The following is a 12,912-nucleotide window of genomic DNA, read 5'->3' as shown; positions in this document are numbered from 1 at the left end:
CTTGACCACGACCCAAAAGAGAAAAAAAAAAAAAAAATCTATTAAACACATGAAAGAGTCACTTTGAAACATATGAGAAAATTGAGGACTAAAACATTCCGTGTCATATGAACATACAAAAAGAAAAAGGAAGTCTCCAAAATGTAAGACATAAGGTGCAGATTGGGACGAGTCATATGATCTACCATTTCAATGGCGGTGTTGAGTTGACTATTAAAGACCATGGATTAAAGTGCAGATTCACGCTCAAAGGTGCAACAATCTTGGAGGAATCGGAACCAAAGGTGGTTCTGGAATAGCATCATGAGGTCCCAAGTCATCAATGGGTGGCCTTGCTCTGTGGTGATCTGTTGCAGACTGGTACGCCATGGCCAAAGCCAACGCCTACAACAACACATCATCAATCCAATCACACTTCTCAACAAAATCCAAAGATAAAGAACAAATCAAATTTTTGTTCCAAAGACTTGAAAATGTTGAAAAGTGTTCATACAATGTGATCCTTGTGAGGAGGAGCATAGATTCCAGTAGTAATGGCGGTTCTTCTTCTTGTGGTGCCCGTGGCAGGTGGGTTTGAGATGATTTTGAAACCTGTTGGAACAACCATGACAGGCAGACCAACAAGATTTCCCATACAGACCCTCTCCCAGTCGGTGGCATTGCCAATCAAAGCATCCACATTGAAACTTTCTTTAACTTCCCTTATTAGCTTTCCCCTTGCTCTCTGTGCCTGTGCATATGATCAAATAACTTGAAATCACACGTTTCTGTAATTTGTCAACAAGAAACAGAAGTACCTGCACATAATCTACTGCGGGAATTAAACGTGCTCGTCGCAGTTCTGTTGGCCATTGGTCTTGAGCTTCATATTCATGATCAAGCCGCGATCGTTGCCACTCGTCAAAATGAGCCAACATATCAATATCCATAGTGAAGTTAAGGATGCCTTGAACAGAGTCGAGGGAATAAGTTAAGTTGAATGGAACCATATTTGCGCCCTTTGATGAAAGAACCCGAACGACCTACAATCATAATTAATTGTACAAATTGTGTTAACAATCCAGATGTCAAGACAGATGACGTTGGTCTAATGGAGTTACTAACTAACCTCCATATCAGCATCATCGAGATATCCAACAGTAAGTTTTGAAATGTCGATGGAGAATGGATCATCAAGAGAACTCTCAACTGATGAGAGGTCATGTGGATCCTTTCCTCTAATGACATCCAAAATGACTGCACAATCAATAGCATTTCTACAAAATGGACCAAGCTTGTCCTGTTAAGCAAAGGAAGAATGAATACCGAAGAAGAGTCGAGAAACTAAAAGAAAAAAGGACTCATAGCTACTACCAAGCTTTCGGATATACTCATCACTCCACTGCGACCAACAGTCCCAAATGTTGGCCGCAGTGCAGTCACTCCACAACGAGATGCAGGATAAGTCATCGAACCAGCTGTCTCTGATCCAATAGCAAATGGAACCAGACCTAGTAAAAGAAGGGCCATACAGATGTAAAGCCAAATCTCTCTCGGTCATTTCCAACATTATAAAGTTAAGATTCTTACTGCAAGAAACTACGACACAAGCTCTTTTTTTCTTAAGAAACACAAAGACCTAACTTGGTAGTCCCAAAGCAAATCATGGTTATTGTTAAGACCATGAAGTCTCCGTTTGAACTGAAACTGCTGCAGTTTTGCTTTTCGAGTTCAAACAAAAATATTTTATAACAAGGAAGATGTTTTCCCAACATTTTAAGGTGAAATAATCCAATCAAGTCATATGCAAGTGACTTGATTGGATTATTACGGGATCACCTGCAGAAGTACATGCTGCAGGTCCAGCTGATGACCCTGTTGTGAACTCCTCGATATTCCACGGGTTCCTTGTCCTCCCACCAAACCAGATGTCATCATATGCAAGTGATCCCGTAACAAGCTTAGCGACAAGAACAGCACCTGCTGACTTCAACCTGTATAACCAAATAATTCATGATTTGTTGGTGAAAGTTGTCACTTGACATATTTCTGAGAGAAATTTACAGCCAAATCTTTCTTACTGCTGGTAAACCCAAGCTTCAACATCAATTACTTGTTCTTTAAAACTTTTTGAACCCCAAGTTGTTTTATATCCTGGAACAGAAATTATATCCTTCAACCCATATGGAATTCCATGTAGTGGACCTGTAAAACAAAGAATTAACTCCATGTATAAATTTAACACAGCATTTGAAAAATGAAGAGGAAAGTTCAAGAAAACTACAACTGATCGATGGACCACCATAATCAACCACTTCCATTGAAGTGACAGAACAAATTTTAATCATAAAAAGCACGAACCTAAATACACTCCTTGAGCGAACAATTCATCAGCCTCTTTGGCTTGTTTATAAGCCAAATCTTCAGTAAAGGAAACTACTGCTTGAAGAACATAGTCATACCTGGAATTGTTTACAAAAATTTGTTGCATAAGAATTTCAACCTTGATGGCGAAAACTATAAGTTGATTTTGCGCATAAATACCTTTTCAATCTCTGCAGAAATATTCCAACGAGCTCCTGGGATGTAATCTGCTTCGTTTTGATCAGTTCTCCAAGTTCAAGAACCTAATAGGCACCAACACGTCAAGAACCACAAAAGTCATCACTATTGAATCTAGTCCCTAATATTTAGCTCTTTTCAATTTACTCTTATCTTTAAGAGACAAAATTATAAGTTCAGAACCTAGTAGATATGAAAGTTCATAAACTATAACTTGCATTTTAACCCATTTAAACCTAAAAAGGTTAGTCTGCACAAACATACGCTCATGAAGGCAATATCTTCTTCATTTTTTGGTCTCTTTACTCCAGAAACAGGAGGATAGCAAAATCTTCTACTCTTATGCAGAAATCTTTCGTTCGCCCAGTTGGAACTGAACACTAAAGGAGAAGGATTATGCAGACCTCCATTTTCAGAAGCAACTAGCTTCCGATTGGCTCGAATTACAGGCAAATTAAATTCTTCAGCCCCCTTTAAAACCTCATCCATCTACGCAAAAACAGAAGTTCCAAGCCCTACATGGATTAAAAGGACAGAACAGGACATAAAAACATGAAAACAAAAAAGAATTTCGCTATATATATGTATACCTCAGTGTTACTGAAGAGGTCTGCATCAAATGCTCTAAAAAAAGATCTTTTTCCACCATTTTTGAAACTTTCAGTGTCTTTGTTTCTGTCCTGATGAAAAGAAGATGAAAAGAAACAAGACAAAAATTGAGTAGAACAATCCATTAGCAGAGTAGCCAACAAGTGTTACCTGTACGAAGGAGGAGAACGGTAATGAACCCCAACTTTTTCACACAAAAGTTTCCAGATTTTTTTATAAGTTGCTCCCTGTTTTACGTTTATCAGAGAACTAATACTTCAAAAAAAAAAAAATTATAACAAGAAAAATGTACAAATTTGATCTTAAAGTTGACTATAATACCTTTCAACTAATTTTGTAAAAACTTCTGGATATCCAAATCCAATATGGAAACTAAGTTCGTAATTTAACAACAAAAAAAGAACAGCGTCCTCAATTTTCAAGACTATTCTACTTGATAATTATGTTTTGAAGGGAAAAAATTAACGCATTCATAAACTTTTAATATTGTCGATTAGTCTTAACAGCTACAGGGCACAATACAGCAGGGCGGATCGGGTTTGATTTATTAGACAATCGCAACAAAAAAGAACAAAGAACCAAGGAAAGAGAAGACGAGCTTACCATTGCAGTGAAACAAGGCCTGGATTGATCGGAGGAAGAGAAATTGGGGGAAATGGAAGATCGGAGTGGAACTGCGAAGAAGATGAAGACGAAGAAGACGAAGAAGAAGCAGTTGGATGCAACGGTAGTACGAGTCGCCGGCATTGAAAGCCACTTGTCGATCGGCATGGCCGAGTGGCCACTTAGTCACTTCTCGGAGATTGAGATTTTTCTCTCTCTCTCTTTCGCTTTCCGCAGGTTTCTTTGAATTTCTCCATTTCAGCAATTAGCAATTAGCAATTAACGCTGAACTATAAAAGTTGGATTGAGTTAGATTTTTTTCTATTTGTATTGAATTAAATATTTAAAAAATTAAAAAATTCAGGTCCGTTGATCTGTTAACATTACCTTGACGACACACAAATAGTTTAAATCTCCGATGACGCCTTTCCAATAAACGTTTTTGTCATACAATAATGATAAAAAGAAAAGGAAAAGTTAACTTTTTTCATTAATGATATTATTGTAACTTTTTTGTATCGAGATGCCAAAAGTAGTGTCTCGGTGCTACTCGTGCGGGTCAATTGGCTTGAAAGCTTGCACTAAGGTATTGGGTTATGACTTACCTAATAAGTTTTAATAGTTGAAAAAAATATATATTTGATAATTTTTTTACTGATGTAAATATTTTTTTACGAGAAGATGAATGCTAACTACGATTTTTATATGATATAATTATTTAAGCAATGCGAATGACAAAGCAAATGATTTGTTCTTGTGGGAACTCATGAATGTGCGTGATTCATATAGACATGAAAAATGATATATTTAAGTTCCATTTTCTACGACTCTTTTGGAGAATTTACTTGCATCAAAACATTTAGTGTAAGGTTGATGCGTATGAAAGTAATACCACTTATATACGAAAGTAGTGCATACTCGACGAGGCACAAGAATTATGGAAGTGGGTGTGACCCTAGTAGATTTTTGTGTACGATGTGCACGTAGAACTATGATTCTAGCACGATCGATTGTGTTGCATTTTATAAGACATTTATAATACTCAATTTTTTTGAAAATATTTTCTTTCTGAGACAAAAGCAAGAAAATTCTAGCACGACTGGTTGTGATTACAGCACTAAAAATGAATAATCACAATAGAGTTGGCTTCTCCACAATATTCATGAATAGATATTCTACTCGAAAAAATCATGTATTTAAATTATATTTAGATTTATGTTGCATTTTATAATTTTTTTTAGTTTTAAAAAAAAGATTCTTCGTCCCAAATAAATGTTTAATGATATTGAAAGAAATTCATTACAGGTATATACCAACAACCAAATCAAGTATTGAAAATTCCGGTCGTTATAGAATTGCATGGAGTCACGTTGCACCAAGAGATTTGGAACTTGAATTGAAGTTGATTTAGTTGAACCCCATTGAACTAAAACTAGCTATTTTGGAGATTAAGCGAGTTCTACCAACCGGTCAAAGAACGAGTCAAACCCCGATTCATGACCCGTTTGACTCATTGACTTTAAATGAAGTATTGTGAATTGTCGTGAATAATCGTGGATTCATGAACATTTTTGGTACATTTCCATCTTCTCTCGTTTGTTTTGTGAGATGTGGAGTCAATGTCATTTTATATTTTCCTAGGGCCAATGAAGAGAAACTTTGAAAATGAGAATTTATAAGTGAAAGAGATACACTTATAAACACTATAGTTACAGTGATTAGCTACAGCTATAAGTATTTCTTATTTCCGAATCACGTAAATCTTTGTGTCTTTTTGTCCACTTATATACGTGGGTCTGTGAGTATGATCGACGTTGATTCGGGTTTGAGTACAACATGAAATATACAAGTCAAAAAAGTGTAGAGGAAGAAGAAGGTGAAGAATGATAGAATGTCAAATCAAAAGAGAGGTGAATTGAAAGGGAAAGAAAAGAAAGCATTTTGAAGTGAGGAGGAGGAGGAGGAGGAGGAGGAGGAGGAGGAGGAGGAGGAGGAGGGCTCAGCTTTTTAAAGCTTGCACTCCACATTTTGTAGGGTAAAAATGAACACAGGATATGGAAATGACTGCAAAAAGCAGTAGAATGGGAAAAGCCCACAACTTTATCACTCAACTCTCCCCAACCTCACAATAATTGCCTCCAAGATTGGCATTCAAAAAGGCACACACCAGCTCTTGATTCAGACACATCGACCTTCCTGCACATTTCTCAACGCAATGCAATCAACAAAAGGCATTGGTGAGTGTCAGTGTTAAGCCAACAATTGGGGTTAACTTTGCTTCAATAATGTATATCATTCATACCCTTTCACAAAACATGCATTTCAACTATCAACTATCAGGTAGTGCTTCCATTCAAGTTAAGATACACATAAATATAAATATTGGGTGAACAATCTCAAGACACTAAGTGGGTTTTCCATCCCTCTCAATCATGTGATATCCCACGTTGGTTGGAGAGGAGAACGAAACACCGTTTATAAAAGTGACCCAAAGAGAAAAACCCAATATATAATGTGTTCGCTGGCTCTGTCAATCGAGGAGGGAAAGATTGAACGTCAGAGCTGCATGTCCAAACTCCTCCTATAACCTCGACTTTCGAGATTAAGGTCCTTCTTGTCTCAATCTTGCTTATGTCTTGTCTTGCCTTCAAAGAACACATAATATGGAATGTTGGATGGTGCATCGTCCTCGTCACGTGACTAAATGGGTGCCCACTCATTTGTGAGAATGAACTCACTTTCATAATAGTATGACATTGTCTACTTCGAGCATGAACTCTCATGGTTTTATTTCTTATTTTTCAAAAAGTCTTATACCAATGAAGATAATGTTCTTTACTTATGAACCCGCTATCTTCTCCTTAATTAGCTAATGTGGGACAATGCTCAACTATCCACCCTTTCAAACAAAGTACAACATAGAGCCTCCCTTCTAAACCTCTTCTCTAGAGCTCTCTAACAACCTCCTCTTAGGACTCGACTCCTCCTTTAGAGCCCTCAAACAAAGTAGACCCTCTCTTCGACACCTAAGTCACTATGACTACACCTAGAGGCTTAAACTTTGTTCCACACATAAGAACGACATGACTCTAATACCATACTAGAAAAACAATTAGATATGTGCATATACGTGGTTTTATGTATTACATTGTGGATTATCATGGCGTTCTATCTCCTTACAAGTGATATGATCTTACGACAATCATCTACTTATGTACATAGAGATTGTATCACTCATCTATACGCACGAGAGTTAACTAGTTTGAACGGTTTTTAGGCGAAACATGAAGATATTTATACATAGTTTTTGAACAATATCTCTCCATTGACCAATAGGTTTAATTGATAGAAGAGAAGGGACACAATAAAGGACACAAAAAAGGAAGAAACTTTTCCTTTCTACCTTCTAAATCCAATCCATACGAAACCATGATTGATTTACATGAACCAAAATGGAAGTAATCATCTCTCTCCTCCTCCACCTCCCTCTTGCTCAAACCAACACAAACCACCAAAACAAGCCGCCCGCCCTGGGTTTTGACTTCCACTCACCCAAATCAATGCCCTACCATTCCATTCCCCACCTCATATAAATAATGAAAGCTCACAGATGGGAACAGTGCTGCTCACTGTTACTAACTACTACAAGTTCCAGATCAAAAACAACCGATGTGGGTCTTCTTCTCTTCTTCCAAATCCATATATCATCAACCCATGAAAATAAAAAAAAAGACCCCATTTTTTTTTTTTTTTTTTGTGGCAATAGATCATGCTGATGGCCTCTCATCATTATGAACATCATCATCATCAAGAAGAAGAAACCACCTCCTCTTCAAATAATTCCCTCCAAATGCGTCAATTACTCATCCGTTGTGCTCATTTCATTTCTCAATCTGATTTCCTCTCAGCTCATCGCCTTCTCTCAATTCTCTCCTCAAATTCCTCTCCTTATGGTGATGCCACCGAACGATTGCTTCATTATTTCTCCACTTCTCTCTCCCATCGCATCCCTTCTTCAAATTCCTCTTCTGTTCTTCCTCTTCCTAGTTTGAGTTCAATTGATGATGAACAACAAAAATTGACTCAATCTTGTTATTTGTCATTGAATCAAATCACACCCTTTATAAGATTCACCCATTTGACTGCAAATCAAGCCATTTTGGAAGCTATTGTGGAAGGAGGGATTCATGTTGTGGATTTTGATATCATGCATGGTGTTCAATGGCCGCCTCTCATGCAAGCTTTGGCTGAGCGTTTTCCTTCTCCTATGTTGAGGATTTCCGCCATTGGTCGTGATCTTAACTTTCTTCATAAGACCGGTGACCGTCTTTCGAAATTCGCTCACTCTCTCGGTTTGAGATTTCAATTTCATCCTCTTCTTCTTCTTAATGACCATGATCATCACCGCCTTATCCCCGCCGCTCTTACGCTCTTCCCCGATGAAGCTCTCGCCTTTAATTGCGTTCTCTACTTGCACAAGTAAGTGTTCAGGATATTTAGTCTTACATTACGGTTTACCAGAGGTATCATATTTGACCTGTTTACGATGTTTTTATAGGCTCGTAAAGGAGGATCTTCGAGTGTTGCTACATAAAATCAAGGCATTGAACCCTAAAGTGGTGACCATAGCTGAAAAGGAAGCGAATTTCAACCACCCTTTATTCATGCAAAGGTTTCTAGAGGCATTGAATCATTATTCTCTAATATTTGACTCATTGGAAGCAACTTTGCCTCCAAATAGTAGGGAGAGGCTAGCAGTGGAGCAAGTTTGGTTTGGAAGGGAAATAGACGACGTCGTTTCAAGAGAAGGGAACAAGAGAAAGCAGCGTTATGAGAGGTATGAATCATGGGAGACAATGCTTAAAAGTTTGGGGTTTTCTAATATTCCTTTGAGCCCTTTTGCACTCTCACAAGCTAAACTCCTTCTAAGGCTTCATTATCCATCTGAAGGTTACCATCTTCAAATCCTTCATGATTCCCTTTTTCTTGGTTGGCAAAATAGACCACTTTTTTCAGTCTCTTCATGGCATTGAAGGCTCAAAAAACCACTCAAAATGGCTTTGATTTACAAACCCCACCAAGAAAAATGAAGGAATTTGCAAAGATCAAGCTCCCCCTTTGTGTATTTGAGTGATTTCAAGAAACCCCACCAAGAAAAATGATGGAATTACCCAAAATCAAGCAACCCCTTTGTGAATTTGAGTGATTTCATGAAACCCCATCAACCAAATTTCATTCCTTTGCTTGATTTAAATGTGTAAAACTAGAATATGAATATGAATATGAATATGAATATGCAATATTATTTTATGTACTCAATAAAATCTTTGTTTCTTAGCTTTATTTTCTTTCTAATTTCTTCTCATATGATGTTTCAAACCAAAAACATCATCTTCATTAACATCCTCGCTTGTCTCCTTGTTGCATAATTAATGGTAATTAAACTAAGTTAATTGGATTGATTTGTTCCCTAAAATTCCATTGGTGTGGCTTCCAGAAGGGAATCCATGAGAAGTTCTTGTTCTTTGAACTCTTTGTAGACATTATTATATTTTATTATTTAAGTGTAGTGATTGCTTTGTTTGTTTCAAAAAAAAAAAAAAAAAAAAAAAAAACCAGAAACTCTGCCTTATGTCCCCTCAACAAAACCATCAAAGTTCTCAAAATTGCGCTTTTCATGCTCCCTTTGCCACTCATCCCTCTAGGTTTCTGTAATTCATAAGCTCAGCTGGTAGAGATCCAAGGGATGATATCCCTTAATTCTCATGTCCTTTGGATGTCGGAGGCCCAATTTTAGGGACACTTGATCCCTTCTTTAAGTGTCTTTTTCTTAATCAACACGTTCGATCCCTAGTGTCGTTCTCCAATTTTTGGTTCGATCGATAGCTCGTGTGAGCCCACACACGTGAGAAGTGTATAAAAAACTTATTTTTAACACGAGTAGTCATTTAACATGGCATCAGTGTAACACGAAAACAAATGGAGAGAGAGAGAGAGAAAGAGAGAAGGAAAAGGAGGATGACAGTGATAAGAGATGGTCAGAAGGGGCATGGCATGGCAAGGCATGGCATCACCAAAGGGCAAAGGGTAAGCGTTTGCGTGTGGGAAGAAATGTGATCAGGGGAGGGGGAGTTGGTGCACGCATGGCGCTTGACAGACATCCATCCATCATTCAATCTGATTTTGACGTAACCTTTTGCCTCCCAACACAACACAAACACAAACACAACACAACACAACACAAACCCTTCTCTCTCTCTTTCATTGCTTTGCTCCACAAATTCATAAATGAAAACTTTAGGTTATAAGGTTAAGTCTTTTAGTGTACTTTTTAGTTTAAATTGATATCTAAATAGTGTTTGAACTCTCCATGTAAACCCATTTGCTTAGCTTTCAAACAACATTCATGGTTTAGCCTAGCTAGGTTAAGGAGACAGGACTTGATATCCATTTATTCCATTGGAATTATAAATTTTTCTTCCTAAATAATTCTTTAATGTTGTTGGACAATTCACATTATTTAGAATAATTATGTCGACTCATTATTTAACTTTTATAAGCTCTTTCGTTCAAATTCCAAAATCCCACATCAGTTAGAAAGAGAAACAAAACATTCCTTACAATGCTGTGAAAATCTCTCCCTAGCATATCCGTTTCAAAATCGTGAGGTTGAGGGTGATACATAACAGACCAAAGTCGACAGTATCTGCTAGTGGTGGGCTTGGATTGTTAAGGACGCTGACCCCAAGAGGGTGAATTGTGAGATCCCACAATGGTTAGAGAAGGGAACGAATCATTCCTTATAAGGGTGTGAAGACTTCACTCTAACATACACACTTTAAAATTATGAGGCTGACGACGATACGTAACGGGTCAAAGTGCAATGGAAAAAGCATTAGGATTGAAGTACCTTAATACAAAGAAATATTCCGTTTTTTCTGCTCCAGTTATTCGTTTCAGTATATTTCAATCGAGAGTCAAAACCAACGATATCTTTTTCGAGAGTCAACCTTATATTCACTCGTCGAATCATGTACTAATTTAGAAACCCGAGTAAAGATTCAAACCTATTAGCTTAATATAAGGATTAATTAGGGCATTATGCTACAAAGTTGATGAGGAGTAAAGAAATGGATGTAGGGACCTAAGAAGGAATCTTTTTTCCTTCCCGAATTGATGGTGCCTTTCTCTTGCCCCCCAAATGGCAATGTCATTACAGAATTGTATGCTTCTGTTTGATTGTTTTCTGCACACATGCACGTGTAGATTCAGAAGAGAGAGAAACCCCAAAAACAAATAATGCATTTTAAATACAAAAGCTATTATTGTTATTATTATTATTATTATATGTTCATATTCATATTCATATTCATATATATAACACGCATGATATCTTTAATGTCGGCTGCCATCAATGAAGGTGGCGCAAATCTATAAGCATAATCAAAAGAGTATCATATAGTTGTGTTGAAGAATATTGCTATCCACCAAAATTAATTCAAAGATCCAATTTTTCAGTTCAACGTAGAAAGAAAAAGGTGTTTGAAGAGGACAGTAATGGCAGCACATGCATAGCAACCATGGAGTAATGAAAATGACAAGCAATTTGGGTGCCATTTATTATGGTGAGATATGCATGGGAAGGCTTTATAACACAAAGTAGTTAGGAATGTGCTGACTAAATATGGAACAAAATGGTGTTGTTTGAGTATTAAATAGTTGGGGTTTGTGATGCATGTGATGGATTGTGTGAGCCAACCAAGAAGACACAAGAATTTAAGATGTTCTTGAAAATTTGTATGTAAAATGAATAATATAACGACTCGTTTTCTACAATATAATCGGATTGGAATTGCTACTTCGTGCGTTTGATGAAAGTTTTTTTTTTCGAATAGTTAATATTAAAAAGTCTTAAAAAAAAAACATATATCATAAAATTATGCCTGGACTCACGGGTGCCTAGAATGCTCGTGCCTAGAGTGCTGATCTTGTCCTTGAAAAAAAAAAGTTATTGAAAAGATTGAATGTTAAAAATATCCTATAAGTGGATGAACGATTAGGATATGTAATCATACTTAAACATAGTGTTGACCGACTAATTATGATGGGATCTAACGCTTTGCCTTTTGCCTTTTGGTTTTTTTTTTTTTTTTTTTTTTTTTTTTTTCGGGATGTTGCATCTCTTTTGTATATATGGTTCAACGTGCATCACTTTCATGTATGCTAGACTTTTTATATATTCATCACTTTTATGCACCCTAGCCTTTTTTTTTTTTTTTGCATATGATTCAACATACATCACGTTCATGCTAAACCTTTTTTCATTGCTTTCATACATATATCCACATCACTTTCAAATGCATCGACCATGTTGGGAGGAAATCCCCACGAGAGCTTATGTTCAAAGTGGACAATATCATGTCATTGTGGAGGTCCGTGATTCCTAACAGACTCATTACTTTCATGTAATTAAAGCCACATAAAATTGATTAAAACTATTGATAGAATGGGTTAGTCGGGTTGAGGTATCAAAGTCACAAACACATGAGTTACTAGGTTAGTTAGGGCTTCACACGCCTAGGTGGTGTACAAAGAGCGTATTGGCTTTGATGATTAAGAGGAAAGAATTGTCCCACGTGGTGGTATATTGGTTGTTAGGAATTGATCAAGGTAATAACGAAGAACAAAGTTTCCCACAAATATGTGTCAAAAGGGTTAATGTTGTAAAGATTTGCTTCGTGTCTAAACATGGTTGTTGCAAATTACTGTGACGTCTTTGAACTCATTAATGTCTCATACCTACTCTTCATGAACCATATATTTGAAGAGGTTCCGCAGCATGTATCGTGATTAAAATAGGTTAACCAAAGACTAAAAGGAGTAATAAAATAAACCCTTAAGCTAGTTTTAACCATCCTATATAGTGAGTTTTATATCAAACTCTCTGAGTACGAGTCTTGGGTGAACAAATACGTTTCTCTCAAGCTCAGACAATTATTAAATGTGGTCTAATGAACCCTTTTAAAGAAGAAATAGTTTGTTATTGGTCGAGACTCATATGGAGATAGAAATTCATAAATTTTCCTTAATTTAAGAAAATGACGTAGAAAGTTGCTTGAATGTGTCGGGTTTAACTCAGTCAACTCATAGGGGTATAAC

The 12,912-nt window shown here is 36.8% G+C and overlaps 2 protein-coding genes across 2 annotated transcripts; one reads left to right on the top strand and one right to left on the bottom strand.

Annotated features, from left to right (window-relative positions):
* Positions 1–23: 23 nt before the first annotated feature.
* LOC111800751 (Amidase family protein) lies at positions 24–4,025 on the bottom strand. The gene is made up of 13 exons (XM_023684584.2): positions 3,754–4,025; positions 3,301–3,377; positions 3,132–3,216; positions 2,806–3,030; positions 2,524–2,606; positions 2,341–2,441; positions 2,061–2,184; positions 1,819–1,973; positions 1,354–1,490; positions 1,109–1,279; positions 798–1,022; positions 494–730; positions 24–384 (listed from the first exon to the last, which is right to left on the bottom strand). The coding sequence occupies exons 1-13, from the start codon at positions 3,919–3,921 to the stop codon at positions 247–249; spliced, it is 1,926 nt and encodes a 641-aa protein (XP_023540352.2). The 5' UTR covers positions 3,922–4,025; the 3' UTR covers positions 24–246.
* A 3,030-nt stretch (positions 4,026–7,055) lies between these two features.
* Positions 7,056–9,176, top strand: LOC111801095 (scarecrow-like protein 18). The gene is made up of 2 exons (XM_023685076.2): positions 7,056–8,232; positions 8,312–9,176. Exons 1-2 carry the CDS (start codon positions 7,523–7,525, stop codon positions 8,784–8,786), a joined length of 1,185 nt encoding a protein of 394 aa, XP_023540844.2. The 5' UTR covers positions 7,056–7,522; the 3' UTR covers positions 8,787–9,176.
* Positions 9,177–12,912: the final 3,736 nt, after the last annotated feature.

Source organism: Cucurbita pepo, chromosome 8 (genome assembly GCF_057944985.1).
Source record: "Cucurbita pepo subsp. pepo isolate OVF chromosome 8, ASM5794498v1, whole genome shotgun sequence".
NCBI classification, from domain to species: Eukaryota; Viridiplantae; Streptophyta; class Magnoliopsida; order Cucurbitales; family Cucurbitaceae; genus Cucurbita; species Cucurbita pepo.
This window is presented reverse-complemented; position numbering and strand designations above follow the sequence as displayed.